This window comes from Bubalus bubalis, chromosome 11, assembly GCF_019923935.1.
Source record: "Bubalus bubalis isolate 160015118507 breed Murrah chromosome 11, NDDB_SH_1, whole genome shotgun sequence".
NCBI lineage: Eukaryota > Metazoa > Chordata > Mammalia > Artiodactyla > Bovidae > Bubalus > Bubalus bubalis.
Window position 1 is genome coordinate 56,580,947 of NC_059167.1, and position 22,718 is coordinate 56,603,664.

Consider the following 22,718-nt stretch of genomic DNA (forward strand, 5'->3'; position numbering starts at 1 on the left):
CTCCAAAATACCACTTTAAACTCATTTTTTTTTCCCCCAAAGTAGAAATGACTTGTCATGATGAAAGTGAAGAAAAGAGATGTTTTTGAGAAATTTGGGGGTTAAAAAATCTAGGTAAACTGTGATGAGTGATGCTGATAATGGGGGAGGTTATGCATGTTGCTGGGAGCAAAGAGTATATGGGAAATCTCTGTACTTCCTCTCCATTTTTCTAAATGCTCTAGAACCTGAAATGCTCTAAAAAAAAGTTTAAAAAAAAAAAAACAGTCTAGGAATCATCAAGACATTATTATGACAAGCTCTGAAAAGGTTTGGTTTTTGTTTTTCTTTGATGTGGACCATTTTTTAAGTCTTGAATTTGTTCCAGTTTTGCTTCTGTTGTTTTATGTTCTGGTTTTCTGGTCACGAGTCATGTGGGATTTTAGCTTCCCATCCAGGATGGAACCAACACTTCCAGCATTGGAAAGCGAAATCTTAACCCCTGGACTGCAGGGAAGTCTCTCTGACAATGCTTAACCTGATTTTAATCCTCAAGGTGGCATCACCTGTCCTCCAAAAAAACTATATTAGTCGATGATCTCTCTATATATGATCACATGTATTATTGTTGATTCTTTGCCTCTTGAGACTATACCACACTGAGATTTTATCTCTTTTCTTTTTCTTCATTAATCTCTTTTTCCATCTTCAGTTCAGTTCAGTCACTCAGTCATGTCTGACTCTTTGCGACCCCATGAACCGCAGCACACCAGGCCTCCCTGTCCATCACCAACTCCCGGAGTCTACCCAAACCCATGTCCATCGAGTTGATGATGCCATCCAACCATTTCATCCTCTGTCATTCCCTTCTCCTCCCGCCCTCAATCTTTCCCAGCATCAGGGTCCTTTCCAATGAGTCAGCTCTTCACATCAGGTGGCCAAAGTATTGGAGCTTCAGCTTCAACATCAGTCCTTCCAGTGAACACCCAGGACTGATCTCCTTTAGGATGGACTGGTTGGATCTTGCAGTCCAAGGGACTCTCAAGAGTCTTCTCCAACACCACAGTTCAAAAGCATTAATTCTTCTGTGCCCAGCTTTCTTTATAGTCCAAGTCTCACATCCATACATGACTACTGGAAAAAACATAGCCTTGACTAGACTGACCTTTGTTGGCAAAGTAATGTCTCTGCTTTTTAGTATGCTGTCTAGGTTGGTCATAACTTTCCTTCCAAGGAGTAAGTGTCTTTTCCTTTCATGGCTGCAGTCACCATCTGCAGTGATTTTGGAGCCTAGGAAAATAAAGTCAGCCACTGTTTCTACTGTTTCCCCATCTATTTCCCATGAAGTGATGGGACCGGATGCCATGATCTTTGTTTTCTGAATGTTGAGCTTTAAGCCAGCTTTTTCACTCTCCTCTTTCTCTTTCATCAAGAGCCTCTTTAGTTCTTCTTCACTTTATGCCATAAGGGTGGTGTTATCTGCATATCTGAAGTTATTGATATTTCTCCTGGCAATCTTGATTCCAGCTTGTGCTTCCTCCAGCCCAGCGTTTCTCATGATGTACTCTGCATATAAGTTAAATAAGCAGGGTGACAATATACAGCCTTTTCCTATTTGGAACCAGTCTATAGTTCATGTCCAGTTCTAACTGCTGCTTCCTAACCTGCATACAGATTTCTCAAGAGGCAGGTCAGGTGGTCTGGTGGGCCCATCTCTTTCAGAATTTTCCACAGTTTATTGTGATCCATAAAAAGGCTTTGGCATAGTCAATTGGCATAGTCAATAAAGCAGAAATAGATGTTTTTCTGGAACTTTCTTGCTTTTTCAATGATATGTGATTATAAATAGAATTCAAGCATATTTTAATAAATACAGCTCAATGTTCCCCACTTTTCAAGTGGCCTTTTAATCCCATTAGTTCTTCTTTTCATTGGTCCCCTATGAAGGATTTCTTAGGGGCTCCTGCTTCCTCATGTTTATCCCCAAAAGATGTAGCCTCTGCACTGCCCCACACCATCCGGTCCTGGCACTGCTTTACGAAATGGGGCAGAACTCTATGTGGCTAAAAACCCAAAGGTCCTATATCCCTATTTCTTTTTACTGCTGACTGCTGAGCTTGTGTTCAGTTTTAGCACTTTTCTCACTTGTTCAGATGAAATCAAGAGGAGGTGAAGACTAATACAAACAGAAAGTAGTTCTCTGAGGAGAGGATTAAGAGAGGCTTATCTTTTTTAATGTTATTTTTATTTTATGTATATATTTAGCCACACTGCACAGCATGAGGCATCACATTTCCCCGACCAGGGATTGAGCCCACACCCCCTCCATTGGAAGCTCAGAGTCTTAAACCACCAGGGAAGTTCCCACGAGAGTCTTCATATATAAACTCAATCCAGAAAAACTGTTACATTTTCAAGGGCCCTCCATAAAGAATCTGCCATTTTAGGGTCACCTTCCCTGGTGGCTCGGGTGGTAAAGAATCTGCCTGCAGTGTAGCACACCTGGCTTCAATCCCTGGGTCAGAAAGATCCCCTAGAGAAGGGAATGGCAATCCACTCCAGTATTCTTGCTTGGAGAATCTCATGGATAGAGGAAGGAGCCTGGTGAGTTGCAAACAGTGGGACACGACTGAGTGACTAACACTTTCACTTTCACTTTTTTTTTTTTTTTTTTCTGTATTATTGACATTAATGGTCCATCTTCACCAAGCTCTTGGTCTCATGATGTGGCTTAATAGCAGAAAATACAGTGACTATTTTTAAATGGGTAAATCTTCTCACCCTACACCCTAACTCCTTTACTCCCCTTGGGAAAATAGAGGCTTCCTCATTGCAGTTAGGCTGAAAGAAATGAAGTCCTGGAGGTTCAGAGAGGGACCTGGTCTGAAAATACATGCAGCTCCAGTAGGGCCATCCTATTGGCCCAGAGTTACAGCCCCTCCACCTCCTATAACTCTAATTAGAGTAAAATCTTAAGCAGTTCAGCATTTAAGAACAGAGGAGAATGCTTGTGGCATTATTTATCATGGGCTCCATTGGCTGATCAGTAGCATTTATCTCCTTGTATTTCTTGTAAACATTCAGAACCACACCCCCACGTGCAATCCCAGTCGAGCTCTGAAATGGAGCCACTCAACCGCCCCCACCCTCACCCCCACCCTCCACTGCACACTTGCAGCGCAGGAGCAAAGATCTTGCTCCTCTTCCTGTTTTCTTTGGTATTTGGGGTTATCACCTCCAGGCAACATAGCACAGCACTTTGGTGATGTCCCAAGCTATCCTCAGTGAGTCTCTGCTTGCCACGATGCCCTGTGTGTTATAATGCCAGTCATCGCTTGATGTGGCTAGGTAGAAAAGAGTGACCCTGAACCCAGGTTCCCAAGCTCCAAGCACAACCCATGCCCAGGGAAAGGAAAGATGGGGTGGGAGAGACTCATGTAAACAGCATGATGTGTGAAGAAAGCTGAGAAGTTGGGGGAGTGTTTAGCCCAGTATGACTCGGCAGTGGGATGGGTCAGCCAGACAAGCTGGTGGGATCTTAATCTGTGTGCACAGAAGGGTGACGTCTAGAAAAGGGGCATGTGTGTCCCCCTGTGGCACCCTGGGAGCCCTGCCCCTGGAGTAGCATCACCCAGTAAAAGACTTGGAGACAAAGTCAGCAGGTTCAGGAAAGGAAGGGAAGCGGCCACCACAGATGAGCTGCAGTGTGGCGGGAGTGGCTCTGCCTCCCTGTGCTGTCGGCAGAGCTGTGGTGGGCGCGCAGAGCATGAAGGCCATCCCCCCCCCCACAACCCGCCATGCTCTGGTCTTGTCTGCACACCAGCCAAGTTTGGAAGAGGGCCAGACCACCCACCGCCAGGAATCCTCCGCCAGTTGGGCCACCCCACTCACCTCGGCAGCAAAGTGCTTCCCGCCGACAGTGTGCTCCGAGCCGTGAGGGTCGTTCTTGTCCCCCCAGTGTAGGTGCAGCTGCGAGGCATTGTAGCGGGCCCCCAGGCCCCGGACCTGCATGTCCTTGGGCAGTTTCACCTTCACTGCAGGGAGAGGAGGGGCAGTCTTCAGAGCCCTGGCCAGCTGGGTGCTGCCTGAGAGCAGGTTGGCATCCCCTGCCCAGGGCCCAGACAGGGGCAGGGGGATGCAGTGAGGTGGGGACCGGAGAGGTGCGGCTCGGAAACCTGGGCTCTTTCTCTGAGAACGTCCCCCTTCCGCTAAAGCAATTCCAGTGGCGGCAGCACCTTCTTGGTTCCCCTTGGAAAATGATGGCAGGAACTAATTTAGCCAACAGATGGATGTGTGTTTATATACCCATGTATTACACACTTGGCCATGAACTTACAGTGAAGTATCTGCCAAGCTGAGAATTATATAACAACAACAACAATAATAATAGCTATTTATGAAGCTTCTCTCTATTCTGGATCTTAATATACAGAATCTCTAGTCTTTACAGTAGCTATCAGTATGCCCATTTTCCAGATGAAACCTCAAGAGTTTAAAATTCTTATCCAGAGTCTTGTGACTCATATGTAGTCAAGCCAGGATTCAAACTCAGATTGGTCTGACTCCTGGGCGAGCCCCCCAGTGAACTGTGTGACCCCTTGAGTCATTCATGATGACCCAGAATTCACTCTCATACCATATCAATAGGTCAAGAGGCTCAAGCCGTTCCCTACCCACCCATCCCACCCCAAGAGATGTGCTGCTTCTAAGAGGTATTTTCCTAGCAGAACCACCTGAGCCCAGGGCCTGCAGCATCTCCTTTAGAAAGTGGCCCAAGGATCCCTCAAGGGCTCCCCTCTGCTCTCCTTCCTGGGTGCCTCATCAGAACGCCCCCTCCAACACCCACCCAGCAGACTCAAGAGGCCAGGGAGCCAAGGGAAGCTCAGCCACCACTGCAGTTCTCCAGCGTCGCTCCCTCACCTGAGTGGCCGTTGTTGGTGAGGACAAATTGCGGACTGGCAGACTGATTGTAGCCTTGGAAGGCCAGGGGCCCGAGGCTGGCGTTGTACCGCAGGATGTCATCGTGCAGGTCTATCGGGGACTGAAGCAGGCCGCCACAGGAAGGGTAGGTCTTGGACCAGCTCTTCTCCCCGTCGGGACCTGGAAGGGGAGGTTCAAGCCCGTGACTTAATCAGTTTTCCACTAGAGCTTTTTCCTCACCTTCTAATTCTGTGTGCAGTACAGTTATTCCTTTTCTATTCTTAATCCCCAGAGATATGCTCTTCAGGGTCTGGGGATCCCAGCCTACAGAATCAGGGCATGCAAACGTCTCCAGACGGTTTGCTTTTGAAGTAATGTGGGGGGAGAGGGGCCAGAGCAGTCCCATGGCAGGTACTCCACTTTATTCTGTACATTGTTCGTATTTCAACCTGATGCACATCCATTCTGCAAGAAGACCTCGTGACTCTCCGCAATTTAGCATCTGCATATTGAACACCTACTATGAGCAGGAGATACTCTGGGTCTTGGGGCCACCCATGCTTGCATTCTAGTAGGGAATAATTTTTTTTTTTTAATTTTTTGTGTTTTAGAAGCAAAGGAAATTAGTTTTTTTTTCTTATTTTTTTTAAAGTTCAGTTTAAAATCTCAGGCTCTCTTCCCTTTGGTACTTTAAAAAATTGATGTATTTGTTGTTGTTATTGTTCAGTCACAGTCGTGTCCAACTCTTTGCGACCCCAAGAACTGTAGCCCCGCTTCCCTGTCCTTCACTATCTCCCAGAGTTTGCTAAAACTCATGTCCACTGAGTTGATGATGCCATCCAACTATCTTATCCTCTGTCACCCCCTTCTACTCCTGCCTTCAATCTTTCCCAGAATCAGGGTCTTTTCCATTGAGTTGTCTCTTTGTCAACTCAGGTGGCCAAAGTATTGGAGCTTTAGCATCAGTCCTTCCAGTGAATATTCAGGGTTGATTTCCTTTAGAATTAACTGGTTTGATGTATAGTTATTGTACAATATTATATGTTACAGGTATACAATATAGTGATTCACAATTTTTAAAGGTTATACTCCATTTAAAATTGTTATAAAATATAGGCTATAGTCCCCTTGTTGTACAATATCTTTGTAACTTGTCTTATTATACCTAATAATTTGTACCCCTTACTCCCCTACCCCTCTTGCCCTGGTCCCCTTGCCTCTTCTAGCAGGGAAGAATTTATTTAATCCACTGGAATGTCCCACGTTGGAAAAATTGGTGTCTGACTATAACTCCAGGTAGGTCTTTGAGGCTGGTAATCTAGACTATGATCTTCCTGATAGGAAACCCTTGAGGACATTGACTCTGAATACCCACGTATAGAGTAAGTAAAAACCCTGCAACCTGATAGGGAAAGTTGAAAGATAGCAAGTAATTATCGCCCAAATTACAGAACTAAATGCAGTGTTTATACTGGGGAAAAGAATGACACTATTAAAAACTAATTATTACAATCTAATTGACAAACTAGCAGTGAGGAGGAACAGACTTAACAAAGAAACCCTCCAGGGCTCAGGCTTCTTGCTAACTACCAGGTAATAGTCCTTCCCCTGGAAATGAAAATAAACAATCCAGTCCCACTGCAGATAAAATTTCTGACTCCCACAGGGAAAAGTCTTTCAAGAATGTCAGGCTGTGTTTAAAAGATTATCTCCCATGGTAATTAAATGGATTTTCAAGCTGAGGTTTCTCCAGAAAAGCGAATAACTGGCAGGTCATGGCTCGTTGGAGTGGAACAGTTGTGCCCTGAGGGCTCTCTAGAAGTTGGGAATCAAGGTTTGGCACCTGGAGTTCATTCATCAGTATTTCAGCACAAGGAAAGATGTACTGAGGTGGAGTGGGGGGAAGGCACACCACATCTTCTGGGCACTCTTCCATAGACCACAGCGTTGTTTCAAGAGAGAGAGCGAGAGTGTGTGTGTGTGTGTGTGTGCGCGTGTGCGTGCCCGCTTCACAGAATCCCCATCCCGGACTTCCTTGTTCTCTGAGAGTAGGGAGAGTCAGAAGCAAAACTTGATGCCCACGTTCATTTAAAATGCCATGAGGAGGGACTTCCCTTGTGGTCCAGTGGCTAAGACTCCACACTTCCAAGGCGGGAGCCCCAGGTTCAGTCCCTGGTCAGGGCACTAGATCCCACATGCTGCAACTAAGAGTTGTCCACACGCCCCAACTAAAACAATCCTCCATGCTGCAGCTGAGAATTCCAGTGCTGCAAGTGAAGACCCTGCATTCCACAACCAAGACCAGGTGCAGCCAAATAAATAAACAAACAAACAAATATTTAAAATGTTGAAAGAAAACTGCCAACCCCAGAACTCTATAACCAGTGAAAATAAGTATTATCAGATAAAACTAGAGAATTTGTGACCAGCAGAAATACTCTAAGAAATGTGAATGAAAGTTCTTTAGGCTTTAAGGGAAATTATCCCAGAAGAAACTTGGAGCTTCAGGAGGCATGAGAGAGCACTGGAAATAGTAAATAAATAGAGAAAAAAAAATTATTTTTTAGATGCTATGAGGAGTTGGCCCTATGTCTGGACACACACAGGAGAATCCTCTTAATTTTTCAGGCTGTCAACCTTCAGGTATATCTTTTCAGAAATGTTGGAACTTGAAGAGATTTCAGAAATGGTTGAACTTGAAGGGATTCCGGACTCTCTAGTTCAGCCTCTCACTGAACACCAGTTTTCTCAGCTCTCACATATCATAGTTTCTCCTGGACTGTGTTGTTTTTATTTCCACAGCCTCAAAGCCCTGGACTCAAGGCAACTAAACTTCACCAAGATGGCGACTAGAGGAGAGGGAGGCTGGAGGCAGTCACTCCAGGGAGCAGACCAGAGCAGGGCGGTTACTCAGCTGAGGGCAAAACCAAATTCCTTAGAGACCGCAGGGAACAGAGGGGAAGCCGTCAAGAGGTATCATGCAAACCCTGAGGGTCAGGAGGAGGTGCAGCTACCAGGTGGCAAGCCTTCCAGAACAAGGCCGCCAGCCTTTGCTCTGCTCACAGCAGCATCTGGGCCCGCGGCCAGGGGCCCGAAGGGAAGAAACTCAGGAAGTGAAGATGTGGCAAAGCTGTGCATCCCGTAGCTAAAGGGAACTGAATAAGAACTCTTTTCCCAGAGCAGGGAGTCACCTGAAGGCTTCCTGAAAGACAGGCCCAGACCCTCCCATTTCATGTCTGTGAACCCACATCGTGACTGGGGGGCACGTGTGTGACAGACACTGAGGAAACGTAATCCCCAAAGAATGAAAGCCCCCAGGGACCACAGAGCTCAGGAAGTGTTATCAGGAGGAATTTTTCTTTTGTCCTAAGTACTTTTCCTTGGAAGTTGGCTGAATTAGGTGTTTGGGAGCAGAAAAGATTAAGGATATAAAAGGAAACAGATGAGACTTCCCTGGTTGGTCCCTCGTGGTCCAGTGGTTAAGACTCTGCCCTCCCAATGCAGGGGGTCTGGGTTCGATCCTTGGTCAGAGAATTAGATCCCACATGTCACAGCTAAGACCCAGCACAGCCAAAGGAATAAATATTAAAAAAAAAAAAAAAAAAGCAACAGAGTTCATGGTTGAGAAAGAGAAATTCCTAGGAAAGAGAAGCAACTGTATTGGACCCGGAGAGTTGAAAGAACCAGATCCAGCTGCTCCCCCCACTCACCCCCCAACCGCCGCCCCTCCATGAGTGATCCCAAGCAGGTCACATTCCCTGCCTGAGTCTCCTTCGCCCTTTGTACCAATGGGAGGGGTGGACACTATGTTCTGGAAGATCCCTTCTGGCTCCCAAGCTCTGAGATTTACTAAGATTACTGGGGCTAAGCACCTTCACCTCTGTATCAGGCCAGTTGGAACGGGTTGGAAAGAACTGCTCACGCCAAAGCAGCTCCTGGGCATGTGATGGGGTGCCTAGTGGGAACCAGCTGTGGAAATGAGGGCACAGGGCACTGCCGTTCCCCAGGCTGGTCCAGTGCTGCTGGTCTCAGCTGCCAACCATGGGGTGGGGTTGGGGGTCGCTCGTCCTGAGCGCCCATCACAGGCCCTTAGGGCAGCAGAGTCTAGAAAGCCTTTCCTTCTCCTTCTCCTCATTATGGTTGATGGTGATAGTGATGATGATATTAGTAGTTTTGGTCCTTACACCTCTACAACTCTGTGGGGTCCACAAGGCAAGAACTGCCCCATTTTGTAGATGAAAAATTGAGAGTAAGTGATTTGCCCAAAGTCAGACTTTGGCTTAGTAACAGAGTTACCTTGCCTGGATCACAGAACTTCTGTGAACTTCTGTTTCAGGGTTTATCTGGGAGGTTTTGTCCAGGCCCGTTTCCTCCCCATCCCGTGATCTCCTTGAAGGCAAGGACCGTGTCTCATTCATCCCTGCCTTGGCTGCAGTGCCTGGCACAAAGCAGGCCCTCACATGTTTACTGAGCTGGATTCTCCTGCTAATTTTATGCTTGTTCCTCTAAGGGAAGTAAGTGCCTATATTAATCCCCCTAGCTTCTCTCTATTCCCCCACATATTTTTTTTTTTCCTATCAAAAAAGAAATGCAAAATGATGTCACTTGCTCAGGTTCAGAATTTACGCTCCTAGCTTTCTCGTGTACGTGCATGAGGTTTTGCTCTGTTTGGAGCCACTCACTGAAAAATAAATCCGATTGCTGGCCCCTCGCTTGGGAGGTGATCTGCCAAGTATGGGATTTTATTGGAGTTCATAGGACCCTCTGCCAGCATATGATGGCTCTGTTCCCTTCTTACATGGCTAGGGACATTGTCAGAGAAGCCTCCCATCTCTTTGGCTTGTAGGTGAGAGAGGTGCCAGGGTGGAGGGGTGCACCAAGGCACGCAGTGTCGGGCATGTCTGCAGCGGCTCCTTTCTGCCCCCAGCTGCTGTGTGGGCAACGTGTGACTTGTTGCTGCTCTAACACTGCCGTTTTGTCGGCAGCTACAGCCCTGGCTGTCATCTTTCAGCTTGTTCTTAGTTGTCGCACTCATGCCAATGGCTGTAACCTCTCCCAGGACTGACTCTTCCAAAAGAAGCATTTCCAGCTACCATCAAATTGTGACTTTTCTCTTGAGATGTGACTTTCCCTCTTGCATGGATTAGATTCCTCCCAAGATCATGATAAAAAGGAGATCATACGGATCTCCCTGTTTGTTTTCGCAACTGAAATCAAGGCATTATTTCTTTCCAGTTCATGAATTTTTCTGTTTGAGGCAAAACAGAAGTGGGCCAAATTTCTGTTTTGAATTGTAACAGGAGATTAACGTGGCACAGCTCAAAGCGCCTCTCATGCTTCCCAGCAAGGTGTTATTGAGGCCCCGAGTAAAGACGTGCATTACCCAAGGACCAGCATGGTTTCAGGGAAAACACCAAATGCATGGAACCATAGAGAGAGGAGCAAAGTGAGCCCCACATCCCCTGGCTTTGACAGCTAACAATCCTTGGCCAATCTGCCTCCATCTCTACCGTACCCACGCTCCCCAACCCTGGATGATTTTTGAAACAAATCCGAATATACTTCATCTGTGCATATTTCAGTATGTCTTTAAAATACAAGGGCTCTTAGAACAAAAGCATAATACCGTTACCACACTCAAAAAGTTAACCGTTCCTTATCTTACTAAAACCAGTCAGAATTTTAAAAATTTCCAAGTATCTTGTATCTTTTTATTTGAAGTCGATGATCTTTATTTTTAATAACTGTAATTAAAACTCCTCATTCCTCTTCTCCTAAATTGAAAAAAAAATTATTTTATGGAAGTGTAGTTGATTTACATGGTTGTTTGTGATTCATTATACATATACCCACTCTTGTTTATATTCTTTTCCATGATGGTTTATCCCAGAATATTGACTGTAGTTCCCTGTGCTATGCAGCAGGACCTTGTTGTTTTCATATCTTTTTTAATGGTTGTTTGTAAAATTCAGGATTCAGAGAACGTCCAGAGAGTACAGTTGGTTGATGTGTTACGGCCTACATCTCAATTTGATGGTGCTAAGCCTTGTTAGAGGACAAATGACCCCACTCTTCCAAAGCTCAAATGCTCAAAATCTCAGAGCCAGGCCAGTCTGGTCCATCCTTTGCCCTCAGGTTGGGTCATGGAGTCCCAAGTTTCCATCACCACCACCATCCCCACCATCCCAGGTTAGGCCCTCTCCCTCAACATATCATGCTGCAAAGGACCCTGCAGGGTCCCCGCCCCAGCCTTTCCTGTTGGCTGCCAGGCTCCTTTCTTGTTGCACCTGGGTTTAACCAGGTGTAGCCCTGCGCCCATCCACCCACTCCGTTTCTCCACAGCATGCCCTGCCTTGCTCCTGTCCCCCAAAAAACAAAGCAGAACCATAGCCGTCTTCCACAGTTTTAGCCTGTCAAGGCCTTCATTAATTTTTTTTTCTTTTTTTGGCTGTGCCACAGGGCATGTGGGATCTTAGTTCTAGGACCAGGGATTGAACCCACATCCTCTGCATTAGAAGGCAAAATCTTAACCATTGGACCACCAGGGAAGTCCCTGTCAAGGCCTTAAACAGCCCTCATACCTTCCCAAGGTCGACTGCCATAGTCAGGCCAGCTGCCCCATCCTCAGAACAACCTTCACAAATGTTCTTATGCTAAAAATCTGCTTAAAATGCCTCCTTTCCTCTCCACCTTTGCAAATCTTGTCCATCTTCAAAAACAAGCTCAAGTCCTGGACAAGCTACTCCAGCACTTTCTTGAATTGTCGTTTAACAAATCTCCCCTGTGACTGTTATCATAAACCTGTTCCAGACTAGAATTCTGCCTTCAAGTTCCAAAGACATTTGGAAGCCTAGAAGCCAATGTCACATCCCTCCCCTGTGTCTGAGCACACACTGGCATTTACTAGACACTTAATGAATAGTTTCTTAAGCTCATTTCAGAAATCTAGCCGTAAAGGAATAGGAGAGGGGCATGTGTGTGTGTGTGGTTATAGGAAGATGAGGGTGACGAGAAGCATTTTTGTTTTTTAATGGAGAGACTTCAGCACTTTCCTTCCATGCAGAAGGAAAAGGAAGCAGATAAGGAAGGATGGTTCCAGAAGAAAGTCATGGAGTGTGGTCCTGAAAAGAGAGCAAGGGAGGGGAGGGCCTGGTGGCAGAGGTAGAAATTACCTCTGGGCTGAAGGAGGCATGCAGTAAGCGTTTGCTAAATAGATCAGACCAGTACACTGAAGGCTTCCTGGAAAGGGAGCCCATAGACAGACAAACAGAGCCAGAAATCCTAGAACTCACAGGTCTGCAGAGGCGATCAGAGAGAAGACTGACTGTGGGATGACAGGCAGTCTCAGGGTCTCACACTGTGAGATGCATGCAGCCCAAGTACATCCATGAGCCTAGAAGAGTCAGTGTGGTTTTTTAAAGTGAACTTGTCTTGCTTTAAAATTTAAACAACAACATTTTAAAGCAGGTACAAAAGTAAAGAGCACAGTAGAATGGCCCCATGTGCCCATCCTTTCGTGACAGATTTAGTGTTACCCATACCCCCCACCCCATCCATTTCCCTCAACCGGATTACTTTGAAGAAAATCTGTGGATGCTTATATACAACTAAAGGTAAGAACTTGCTAAAACTAACCTCATATCATCTTCACATCTAAGAACTGTTAACAGGGATTTCTTAATGTCATCAAATACCCAGTGCGTGTTCAATTGCCCCAGTTGTCTCATAATTTGTTTTCCTATTTTTAAGTATAGTTGATATACAGTGCTTCAGGTGAACAGCAAAGTGATTCAGTTATACATATATTTATATAAGAATATATATATATATTCTTTTTCAGATTATTTTCCATGATAGGTTATTATAAGATATTGAATGTGCTCAAGTCGCATGTATTTATGAAAGAGTTTGTTTGAATCACAGTCCAAATAAGGTCTGTGTATCATGACTGGTTAATGTCCCATAGGTTTCTTTTTATCTACAGGTCCTCCTTTTATTTCTCTCCAACATGGGTGTATTTACTCATACTTATGTGCATACAGACTCACTACTGCCTTGGGCAAATAACAATCTACACAAGTAAATGAAGGATAATTTTACTATTTTATAATGTTTGCAGACATGGTATAGGGGTAAGTAAAACACTTAATGGGGTTGAGTAATTTCTACATTTACTAAATATACTGCATATGTGACAGCATATATTATAATAAAAAAGCATATAAAGCTCCGTAGAAGACCAGAACCATGTAATTACGGGTACAGTTTGATTGCTGTTTCTTACTGATTATTCTTACTCACTGACTGCATCCTGTGTGCTTAAGAATAAAATAAAATTTAATGAAGATAAATATTGCCTGTAATTTGGACTATATCTGACAAGTCTGGACCAAAAATAAAATGCATTCAGTATTATTTTATTTTGATATTTGTCCTTTGGGGCCTTTCTAAGTCTGTCCCTCAGACCTACCTGGCGCCCCTGGAGTTGGTATGGTAACAAGGGTGTGGTAGTAGCCACACCCTTGGAATAGACCCTTCAGTGTCTGTGTGAATGCCTTGGCAGCTGGTCCTGACCACTGTCTTCGGGGCCTGTTTGAACTGACTACCAAAACATAGCCAGATCAAAACTTGCCCCCACAGATTAAACTATAGTGACAAGGTCTTACACATTCTAGATGTTGACACACCTTTTTTTGTTTTTTAAACCAACAGTCAAAATTTTAATACAATAAAAGCTTTTGATCAGTCCACAAGGTTTGCTTTTTAAGATCTGACTGGTAAAAATGCCCCTAGTCTGGGCATGTATATTTATTGACAATGGTCATAGATTGTGTATCAAATTTGAATACACACTTAACTAAATAGATACTTTCAGTTTAAGAATGAGTATTCCAATGTTGAATAAAGGAGAAAATCACTAAATACCCTCCTTGGAGTGCTATTTAATTCTGAAGTTAATTCATTCATTTCTTCAACAAACATTCCTACTATGGGCCAGGCATTGTATTTAGTATGGAAGATACAATGGAGAACACGACAGATCTGGTCTCTGTCCTCATGGAACTTACATAATAGGGACTTCCCTGGTGGTCCAGTGGTTACGAATCTGCCTTCCGATAAGGGTGTGCAGGTTCAATCCCTGGTCGGGCAACCAAGATCACATATGCCGTTCAGCAACCATGCCCATGTGCCTCAACTACTGAGGCCATGCTCTGGAGACTGTGAGCCACAACCGAGACCCAAACCAACCAAAAATAGATAAATGTTAAAGAAGAAAAGACTGATAATAAATTACAAATAAGCAAACCAATGTACATGAGTAAGATAATTCCAGTCTGCGATCAGTGATAATTCCTTCTGCTTATGAAGGAAATAAGCAAGGGCTGATGGAGAAAAATGGAAGGACTACAATGGACCAAGTGGTACAGGCAGGCTTCTCAGAAGAGGTGCCATTAAAGCTGAAACTTAAAGGATGGGACTGAAACCACGGTGAGTGAGACCTGGGGAATGGCATTCCAGAGGGCAGGCACAGAGCATTCAGAGGCCCTGCTGCAGCACAGAGCTTGTATATTTTTTGTGTATGTGATATAAAGACTCAGAAAGAACCTAGGGTTCTCCTGGCTTCCTCTTGGCTAGGCTGGGCGTTGCCCTGTGACAAGGCTGAGTGGGTGTCATTCGGCACCTGCTCCTTTCAGGGGGCTGGGACCCACCTTTCTCCAGGGGTCACGCATCCTCTGTGGTCCTGTGGCTAGAGCCACAGAGAACACAGCTAAGCCACAGTACCCCATTCAGAAGAGAAGGCAGCCTCTGTATCCTCTCTAAACCCATCTTAATGTCACACATTATGGGACTTCTCTGGTGGTCCAGTGGCTAAGACTCCATGCTCCCAGTGCAGGGGACCCGGGTTCGATCCCGATCCCTGGTCAGGGAACTAGATCCTGCATGCCACAACTAAAGAGTGTGTGTGCCGCAAGTAAAGACCTGGTGCAAACAAACAAATAAATATTTTTAAAAATACTACACATTGTCAGGATGTTGTTAGGATGTAGAAGTCACATTAAAATTATTTATTTTTTTTTCTTATTTATTTTTGGCTGCACTGGGTCTTCGTTGCTGTGTGCAGACTTTCTCTAGTTGCAGCGAGCAGGGACTGTCTAGTTAGGGTGCTCAGGCTTCTCATTGCAGTGCCTTCTCGTTGTGGGGCACAGGCTCTGGGGCACAGGCTTCAGTAGCTGTGGCACACGGACTTGGTTCATGTGGGATCTTCCTGGACCAGGGATCAAACCCATGTCCCCTGCCTTGACACGTGGACTCTTAACCACTGGACCATCAGGGAAATCCTAAAAATATGTTTAATATGTATTTTATAGCTCCTGCAGTTACCTTCTGGAGTTGATTAAAAGATATATGGCTTCTCATACAAATCCAGGGAGCTGAGCTGTTCAGTATTACGGGGTTCCCACAGTATCTGCCCTGGCTGGATTCTTATCCCCGCTGAGCAGAAAGCCACACTGTGCTGACTCTCTCTGTTTTCCTGCCAGTCAAGTGGAGAGGCATGGCCATAAAGCCCTATAACCTGCCCCAAAGGAAAGAAGTCTACTAGAGGGGTGAGTTAATGATTAACCGGTGATGTCTTATGATTTTATTATAACAGAGGTCAAGGAGCCAAACTGGTGTTGAAGCTTTTTCTTTGTTAATGTTAGAAATGAAGCAGATCAAGGGCTGGAGGATCAGGGTTACTTATTATTTACAAAGCTTAAAGCTGGACAGCCATAGCAGGCCCATTCTGCTTCCTTGGTTTTTATTGTAGATCAATAAGAAAGATTATTCTTATTTTACTAGAATAAAGTTTTCTAAGGATGCTCGAATCCGTACTTTATATCAAACTTTTCCTTTTATTATTTCAATTTTTTTTTGGGGGGGGGGTCACTTTGAGAGGGAAGGGACTGGGACGGGGTAAAGTCCTCCCAAGCCACTCTTGGGCAGCCTCTCTGGTTTAGCCGTGGCAGTGCGGCCAGTAGTGCAGGCTGGAGGGTGAACAAAGGCGAGCTGCAAGACTGGGGCATCAGCTCAGCTCTCTGCTAGCCCTGGGGAGATCCTTCCCCCACACCTTGCCATATTTGGAGGGCCCCTACCTCTCCAGTGATCCCTTTCCAGTATTGCTGGGGGAGAGGGGAGGTACGGGTATAGCTAGGAGGAGACTTTGCAGTCATTTACCTTTGGCTTCCAGGCATTTGTCAGGTTCTCTCTGGAGGGAAGGCTTTTATAAGGAGGAGGGTGGGGTTTCCTAGCTGTCAAAGATAGATGGTGCCAGCTACTTGCTTTTGCTCCTGTCTCCAGCACCCTTTTAGGTTCTGTTGCCTTAGAGAATGTTCAATGTGGTGAAGCTCTGCCCGCTTCTCGGGACTCCTCTGAACCTGCTCTCCACCCCCTCTTTATTGCAGCAATGCTGAGACACACCCAGCTGCATCTCATCTCCCTGAGACACGCTCTCCCTGCCCCTCTCACTCCCCAAAGCCAGGACCAAGTGTCTCCCTGTCCTGGTGCACCCATGGAGCCTTTACATTTATCTTTCCTAGAGGCACCTACACTTACCAACCCCAGTAGACCAGTGGTTCTCAAAGTGCAGTCCCTGGACAAGCATCACCACCATCATCACCTAGGAATCTGTTAGAAACCTTGGGCCCCACCCCAGATGCCCTGACCCAGACACTCTGGGGGTGGCGCCCGGCATCTGTCACTGAATGAGCCCAGTGGGTGATTCTGGTTCTCACTGACAGTTGGGAACCACCGTACTGGGTTCTCAGCTCATCCTATTCATTCCTGTATCCCTGACTCTTCCCTCTGAGCCCGCACATCAAAGTGGTTCTTGAATAAAAACCGCTAAGAAGTTAGCCAAGTTGCTGAGGTGGTAACAGCTTAACCCCAGCAGGGAAACCTCTCCATGCTCAGTACTTGTTATTCTCTTTGATCTTCTTTGGTTCACAAAGGAATTTTGGTCACTGTAAATGTGCTAAGTCCCCAGTAGAGCCAGACATCCTGCCCTACCCTCCTGAACAAGCATCTTAAAAATATTCTTTCTCCATGCTCAGGCAGGGACCATCTCTGACTAGTAAGAACTGCCCACACCATCTTTTTAATGCACTGTTATATGTGTCATTATAGAAACTTAATTATAGTGTTTAAAGTCATTTTTTTTTAAAGTCATTTTTATTTGATGTTGAGCCATTAGGAACATAACTTCCTTTCCTAAATTTGTTTTCATGGCTCATTTCATGTCTTTAATCTTGCATGTGTGTGTGTGTGGTAAAATATACATAAAATTTGCCATTTTTAACCATTTTAAAGTGAACCCAGTGGTATTAATTGCATTTACACTGTTGTGAAGTCATCATCACTAGCCCTTTCCAGAACTTTTTCCATCATCCCAAATGTATATTCCTGGTGGTACATGGCTGTGGAAAATAGTTTGGTGATTCCTTTAAAAGTTAAACACAATTATTAAAATACCTAGCAATTCTGTTGTTATTTAGTCACTAAGTTATGTCCAATTCATTTGTGACTCCATGGATGGTAGCCTGCCAGGCTCCTCTGTCCATAGAATTTTATAAGCAATACTGGAGTGGATTGCTATTTCCTTCTCCAGGGGATCTTCCCAACCCAGGGATCGAACCCCTGTCTCCTGCATTGCAAGTGGATTCTTTACTGTTGAGCCACTTGGGAAGCCAAGGTATGTAATGAAAGGAATTGAAAGCAGGAACTCAAACAGATACTTATACACTAATGTTCATAGCAGAGTTATTTGTAATAGCCAAAGGGTGGAAATAACCCAAGTGCCCATCAAAAAATGAAGGGGTAAATAAAATGTGGTATATACATACAATTGAATACTGTTCAATCATAAAAAGGCTCATCTTGTTTTAATGTACAACTTCTTTCCCAAGAATCTAACTCACTAGATGGGTTAGATGTTTGAGGAGAGCTGAGGTAGGTCTCTATACTTCCAAAGCATCTGTCACAAAGCAAGCTTAAGATAGATGCTCAGTAAACAGTCAGTGGTGGAGGAAAATTCTTTATCTTACTTGGTCTAGATGCAGAAGAGTTGGTGTCAGATGTTGGTGTGTATCAGACTCCCCTGGAGGGTTTTGTTAAAATACAGATTTCTTACTAAAACACAGATGGCTAAAACACTCTCATAGTGTCTGATTCAGAAGGTTTTGGGTGCAGTCCCCAAATTTGTGTTTCTAACCAATTCCCAGATGATGCTGATGCTGCAGGTCTGGGGACCACACTTTGAGGAGCACTGGTCTAGTCTAACTCAGTATTTCTGAACTCTAACTGTGTACTGGAATCTCCAAGACCTTCTCTGTTTACTCCCAGCCCCAGCCTCCAAGACCTGGTTTAATTGGTCTTGAGTGGAGTCTAGGTACAGGAGGCTTTATAAAGTTTCTCAGGTGACTCTGCTCAGGTGTGCAGCCAAAGTTAAGAAGCGCCGGTGGAAAGCCCTCATTACTTTGATGGTGTTGGGGTTGGAGCCAGAGCTTTTTATTCTCCAGTGTCAAGGTAAGATTTTTTTTTAATTAATTTTTTATTGTGGTAAAATGTATATAACATAGCCAGGCTTCCTAGGTGGCGCTAGTGGTAAAGAACTTGCCTGCCAACCCAGGAGACCCAAGACATGCGGGTTCAATCCCTGGGTTGGGAAGATTCCCTAGAGTAGGAAATGGCAACCCACTCTAGTATTCTTGCCTGGAGAAATTCTATGGACAGAGGAGCCTGGCAGGCTACAGTCCATGGGGTCAAAAAGAGTTGGACACGACTGAGCACACAGGCACTCGCACATGTAACGTGTATTTAACGTGAGGACGTTTAGTATATTCAGTGCTGCACAGCCATCCCTGCTGTGCCTCAGTTCCAGGACATTTTCATGCTGCACCCCATGTTCTCTAAGCAGTCATTTCTCATTTTCTCTCCACCCTGCCAGCCCCCAGCCCTTGGCAACAACTCATCTACTTCCTGTCTCTATGGATTTGCCTCTTCTGGTTGTCTGGCTTCTTCCACATACTATAATGTTTTCAAGGTTCATTCATAATGTACTTCATTCCTTTTTATGGCTGAAGAATATCCCATTGTATGAATACATCAAGCTTGTTTCTCCTTTCATAGTGCTGCTCTTCATTGTAGTTTAAATATCTGACTCTGGTTAACTTGCTCTTGTCTACTATAAAATAATCATTGGCTGAAATAAAGCATTAGTGTTTCTCCTGTGTGGGTTTTAGAACATAAACTGTGAACAGAGCCTGCATGAAACAAAGGTGGAGGTTTTACAGCCTGGTTTCCTGGAAGCAAGGGTCTGGGGGCCAGGGAGGCTGTTACTTGTAACTAGCTTCTGAATGAAGAGGGAACACTTTGAACATTCATGATAATAAAGGTGCGTTCTATATAAGGTGATGAAGCAGTGTTTCCTGACACCAAAAGGAAGCTGATGGGAGAACAAATAATGTGAGCTGGGGCTGCCTTAATGACAGTCTCCTTCCCTGGCAGAGAACGTGGAAAATGTCACAGGTGCCTCTTCTGGCTGCCAAAAAACTGCTCTCCTCTCCCTCCCTCTCCCCATCATTTTTAACGTTTGTTAAAAGTGTGAGGCTGTGGGTGAGGAGCTGAGACTGGATTGGCGGTCAGACAGCAGGTCAAGGGCCACCCTGGATATCTAAGTTGAAGGCGGCCCTGAACAAGCTATTTAGTTGTGGGCTTCTGGTATCTGTTTCCCAGGACGAGGACCTCCCCTTGCCTCCTGCTGTGGTCCCTCGCTGTGTCTCTTGTTTATTTACGGCTGCACTGGGTCTTTGTTGCTGCACACGGCCATTTCTCTAGTCTTGGGCTTTTCTCTAGTTGCGGCGAGTGGGGGCTACTCTCTAGTTGCAGTGTGTGGCTTCTCATTGCGGTGGGTTTTCTTGTGGAGAACAGGCTCTAGGCGTGTGGGTTTCAGTAGCGGTGCATGGCTTAGTTGCTTTGTAGCATCTTCCTGGATTAGGGATTGAACACACGTCCCCTGCCTTGGAAGCTGGATTCTCTACCACTGAGCCACCTGGAAGTGCCCCCCTCCACCTCCTTTTTAAAATATATATTTATTTATTTGGCTGCACCGGGAGTCAGTTGCAGCACTCAGGATCTTTGATCTTCCTGGTAGCATGTAGCATTTTTAGTTGCAGTATGTGGGATCTGGTTCCCTGACCAGGGATTGAACCCAGGCCCCCTGCATTGGGAGCACAGAGTCTTAGCCACTGGCCCATCAGGGAAGTCCCCCTCACTGCCTCTTTGCAGCCAAGCATCATATTAGAATTGTCTACACTGCTCACTTCTGTACCTCCACTCCCCACTGAGATCTCAGGGCCCCAGGACTCTGACTTCCACCTCCCACTGGATTCAAGTAGACTTTTCAGCCCTCATTTTTCTTGTAGCCCGTGGCCCTGGTGATCCCACTCATTTCTGAACCTCTCCTCTCTGGGTTTGGGGGATACTGTTTGTCTGAGCTGTCTTCCCATTCCTCCTGCCCCTTTGCAGCTCTCAGCAGCCACCTGCCCTTCAAGGCAGCTGTCCCATGGTTATTATCTTTGGCTCTTTCTCTCTCATTCACACTCCCCCGGGGTAATCCTGTCCCCTCCCATGGCTTCAGCACAACCTTTGCCCTGTCGGGGTTTCCTCCTGCGCTCCAGAGCCTTAAGGGACACCTCCTTAAGATGTTCCATGGCCTCCTGAAATCAGACATGCCTGGAAGGGGAGGCAGACAGGCAGACAAACAATTTGAGAAATAACCAAACCTGCCATCCTTCCCTCTCTCACCTTCCTCGCCCCAAAACCACCTCTACCTCCTTCGAGGTTCTCTCTCTCAGCTAATATTGCCACCCACCCGCCAAAACACAGGAGTCACAGTCTCCTTCCTCTGGCCCCCATTGTCAGGCACAGGGAGGTGACAGTTTTCCTCTCTTAGCACTCTTTTCTTTTTAGGACAATATTTTGTCTTTATTTTTAAACTTTTTTAAAAAATTGAAATACAGTTGATTTACAATGTTGTGTTAGATTCAGGTGCACAGCAAAGTGATTCAGTTATATATATGTGTGTGTATACACTATATATATACACATACACACATATATATATATTCTTTTTCAGATTCTTTTCCATTATAGGTTATTACAAGATATTGAATAGAGTTCCCCATGCTATATAGTAGGTCCTTGTTATTTTATATATAGTAGTGTGTATCTGGAGAAGGCAATGGCAACCCACTCCACTATTCTTGTCTGGGAAATCCCATGGACGGAGGAGCCTGGTAGGCTGCAGTCCATGGGGTTGCAAAGAGTCAGACACGACTGAGTGGCTTCACTTTCACTTTTCACTTTCATGCACTGGAGAAGGAAATGGCAACCCACTCCAGTGTTCTTTCCGGGAGAATCCCAGGGACGGGGGAGCCTAGTGGGCTGCCGTCTATGGGGTTGCACAGAGTCGGACACGACTGATGCGATTCAGCAGCAGCAGCAGCAGCAGCAGCAGTATGTATCTGTTAATCCCAAACTCCTCTAATTTATACCTTCCCCCTTTCCCCTTTGGTAACCATAGGTTTGTTTTCTATGTCTCTGAGTCTATTTCTGTTTTGTAAGTTCATTTTTATCATCTTTTTAGATTCCATATATGTATATAAGTGATATCATATAATATTTGTCTTTCTCTGACTTACTTCACTTAGTATGATAATCTCTAGGTCCATTCATGTTGCTGCAAATGACTTTATTTCATTCTTTTTATGGCTAATATTCCATTGTCTATATATGTATACATATGTATTGTGTGGGCATATATATGTATATTATATATGTGTGTATATATATGTATGTATATATATACACACACACCAAGCACATCACTTCTGTACTCTCTGTGCCAAAATGGACAACCTGAATCTCATAAGAAACCTTCAGACAAACCCAAACGGAAGGACATTCTACATGATAATATGCTTCAGAAATGTCAAGGGCATGAAAGTTTTAAAGAGACCACAAATAAATGCAATGGATTATCCCAATTGATTCCCAATTCAGAAAAAATGCTGTCAAGGCCCCGTATTGAGTTTCTTTTAAACTTGGCCTTCATCTGCCCCCACTGGATATTCTATTCAGATGCATAGCTCCATATCTATAGGCCTCACTGGCCTTGTTTCTCCAGTCCTCCACTCCCCAAGCTAGATCCAGATCCAGACATCTCTTTGCTGAAAGTTCTTCAGCGGCTCCTCGAGCCTTCAGGCTTAATCCCAAGGTCTGGAGTGCAGCCCCAAATCCCCTGGTGATCTCCACCCCGCCAACTGCAGCCTTTGCTTCTCCCAAACTGCCATGTGTCAAAAAAGTCGGGGTGGGGGGTCTAAGACTTCACCCAGACTAACACGTTAGCCTGCCACGGTTCACAGATGCTGCTGAAGACACGAGAGCCCTGAGTCGAAGCACAGTTTAATACTCACAGGGCCGGCGAGTGACATTTGCCTGTTTCCTAAGCTCAGATCCACAGAGGGAGGTAACGAGGGCCTTGTGACATTGGCGCTTGCAAACTGCTCAGCATGATGAGTGTCCCTCCCAGCTCAAGAAACCCCTGTGTTTAGAGGCAGTTATCAAGCTTGCTCAACATTCGCCTCCAAGAGAGACAATATTTCCTGGGCAGCAAACCAATCTGCTTTCTGCCCTGGAAGGAGACACTGTCTCGAACTTACAGGATGATTTTCTACATAAACATCTTTGAAAAGATAGTCTGGAATAAAAGGTGTCAGAGC

The 22,718-nt window shown here is 45.2% G+C and overlaps 1 protein-coding gene across 3 annotated transcripts in view; it reads right to left on the reverse strand.

The window, feature by feature from the left end:
- CA12 (carbonic anhydrase 12) overlaps window positions 1–22,718 on the reverse strand; it is a 60,356-nt gene that overhangs the window by 13,962 nt on the left and 23,676 nt on the right. For all 3 annotated transcript variants that reach the window (XM_006079943.4, XM_006079941.4, XM_025295731.3), the window contains exons 3-4: window positions 4,900–5,079; window positions 3,871–4,013 (exon numbers count right to left, since the gene is read on the reverse strand). In XM_006079943.4, the coding sequence (XP_006080005.1) occupies window positions 3,871–4,013; window positions 4,900–5,079 (323 nt within the window). The remainder of the gene's footprint in view (window positions 1–3,870; window positions 4,014–4,899; window positions 5,080–22,718) is intronic.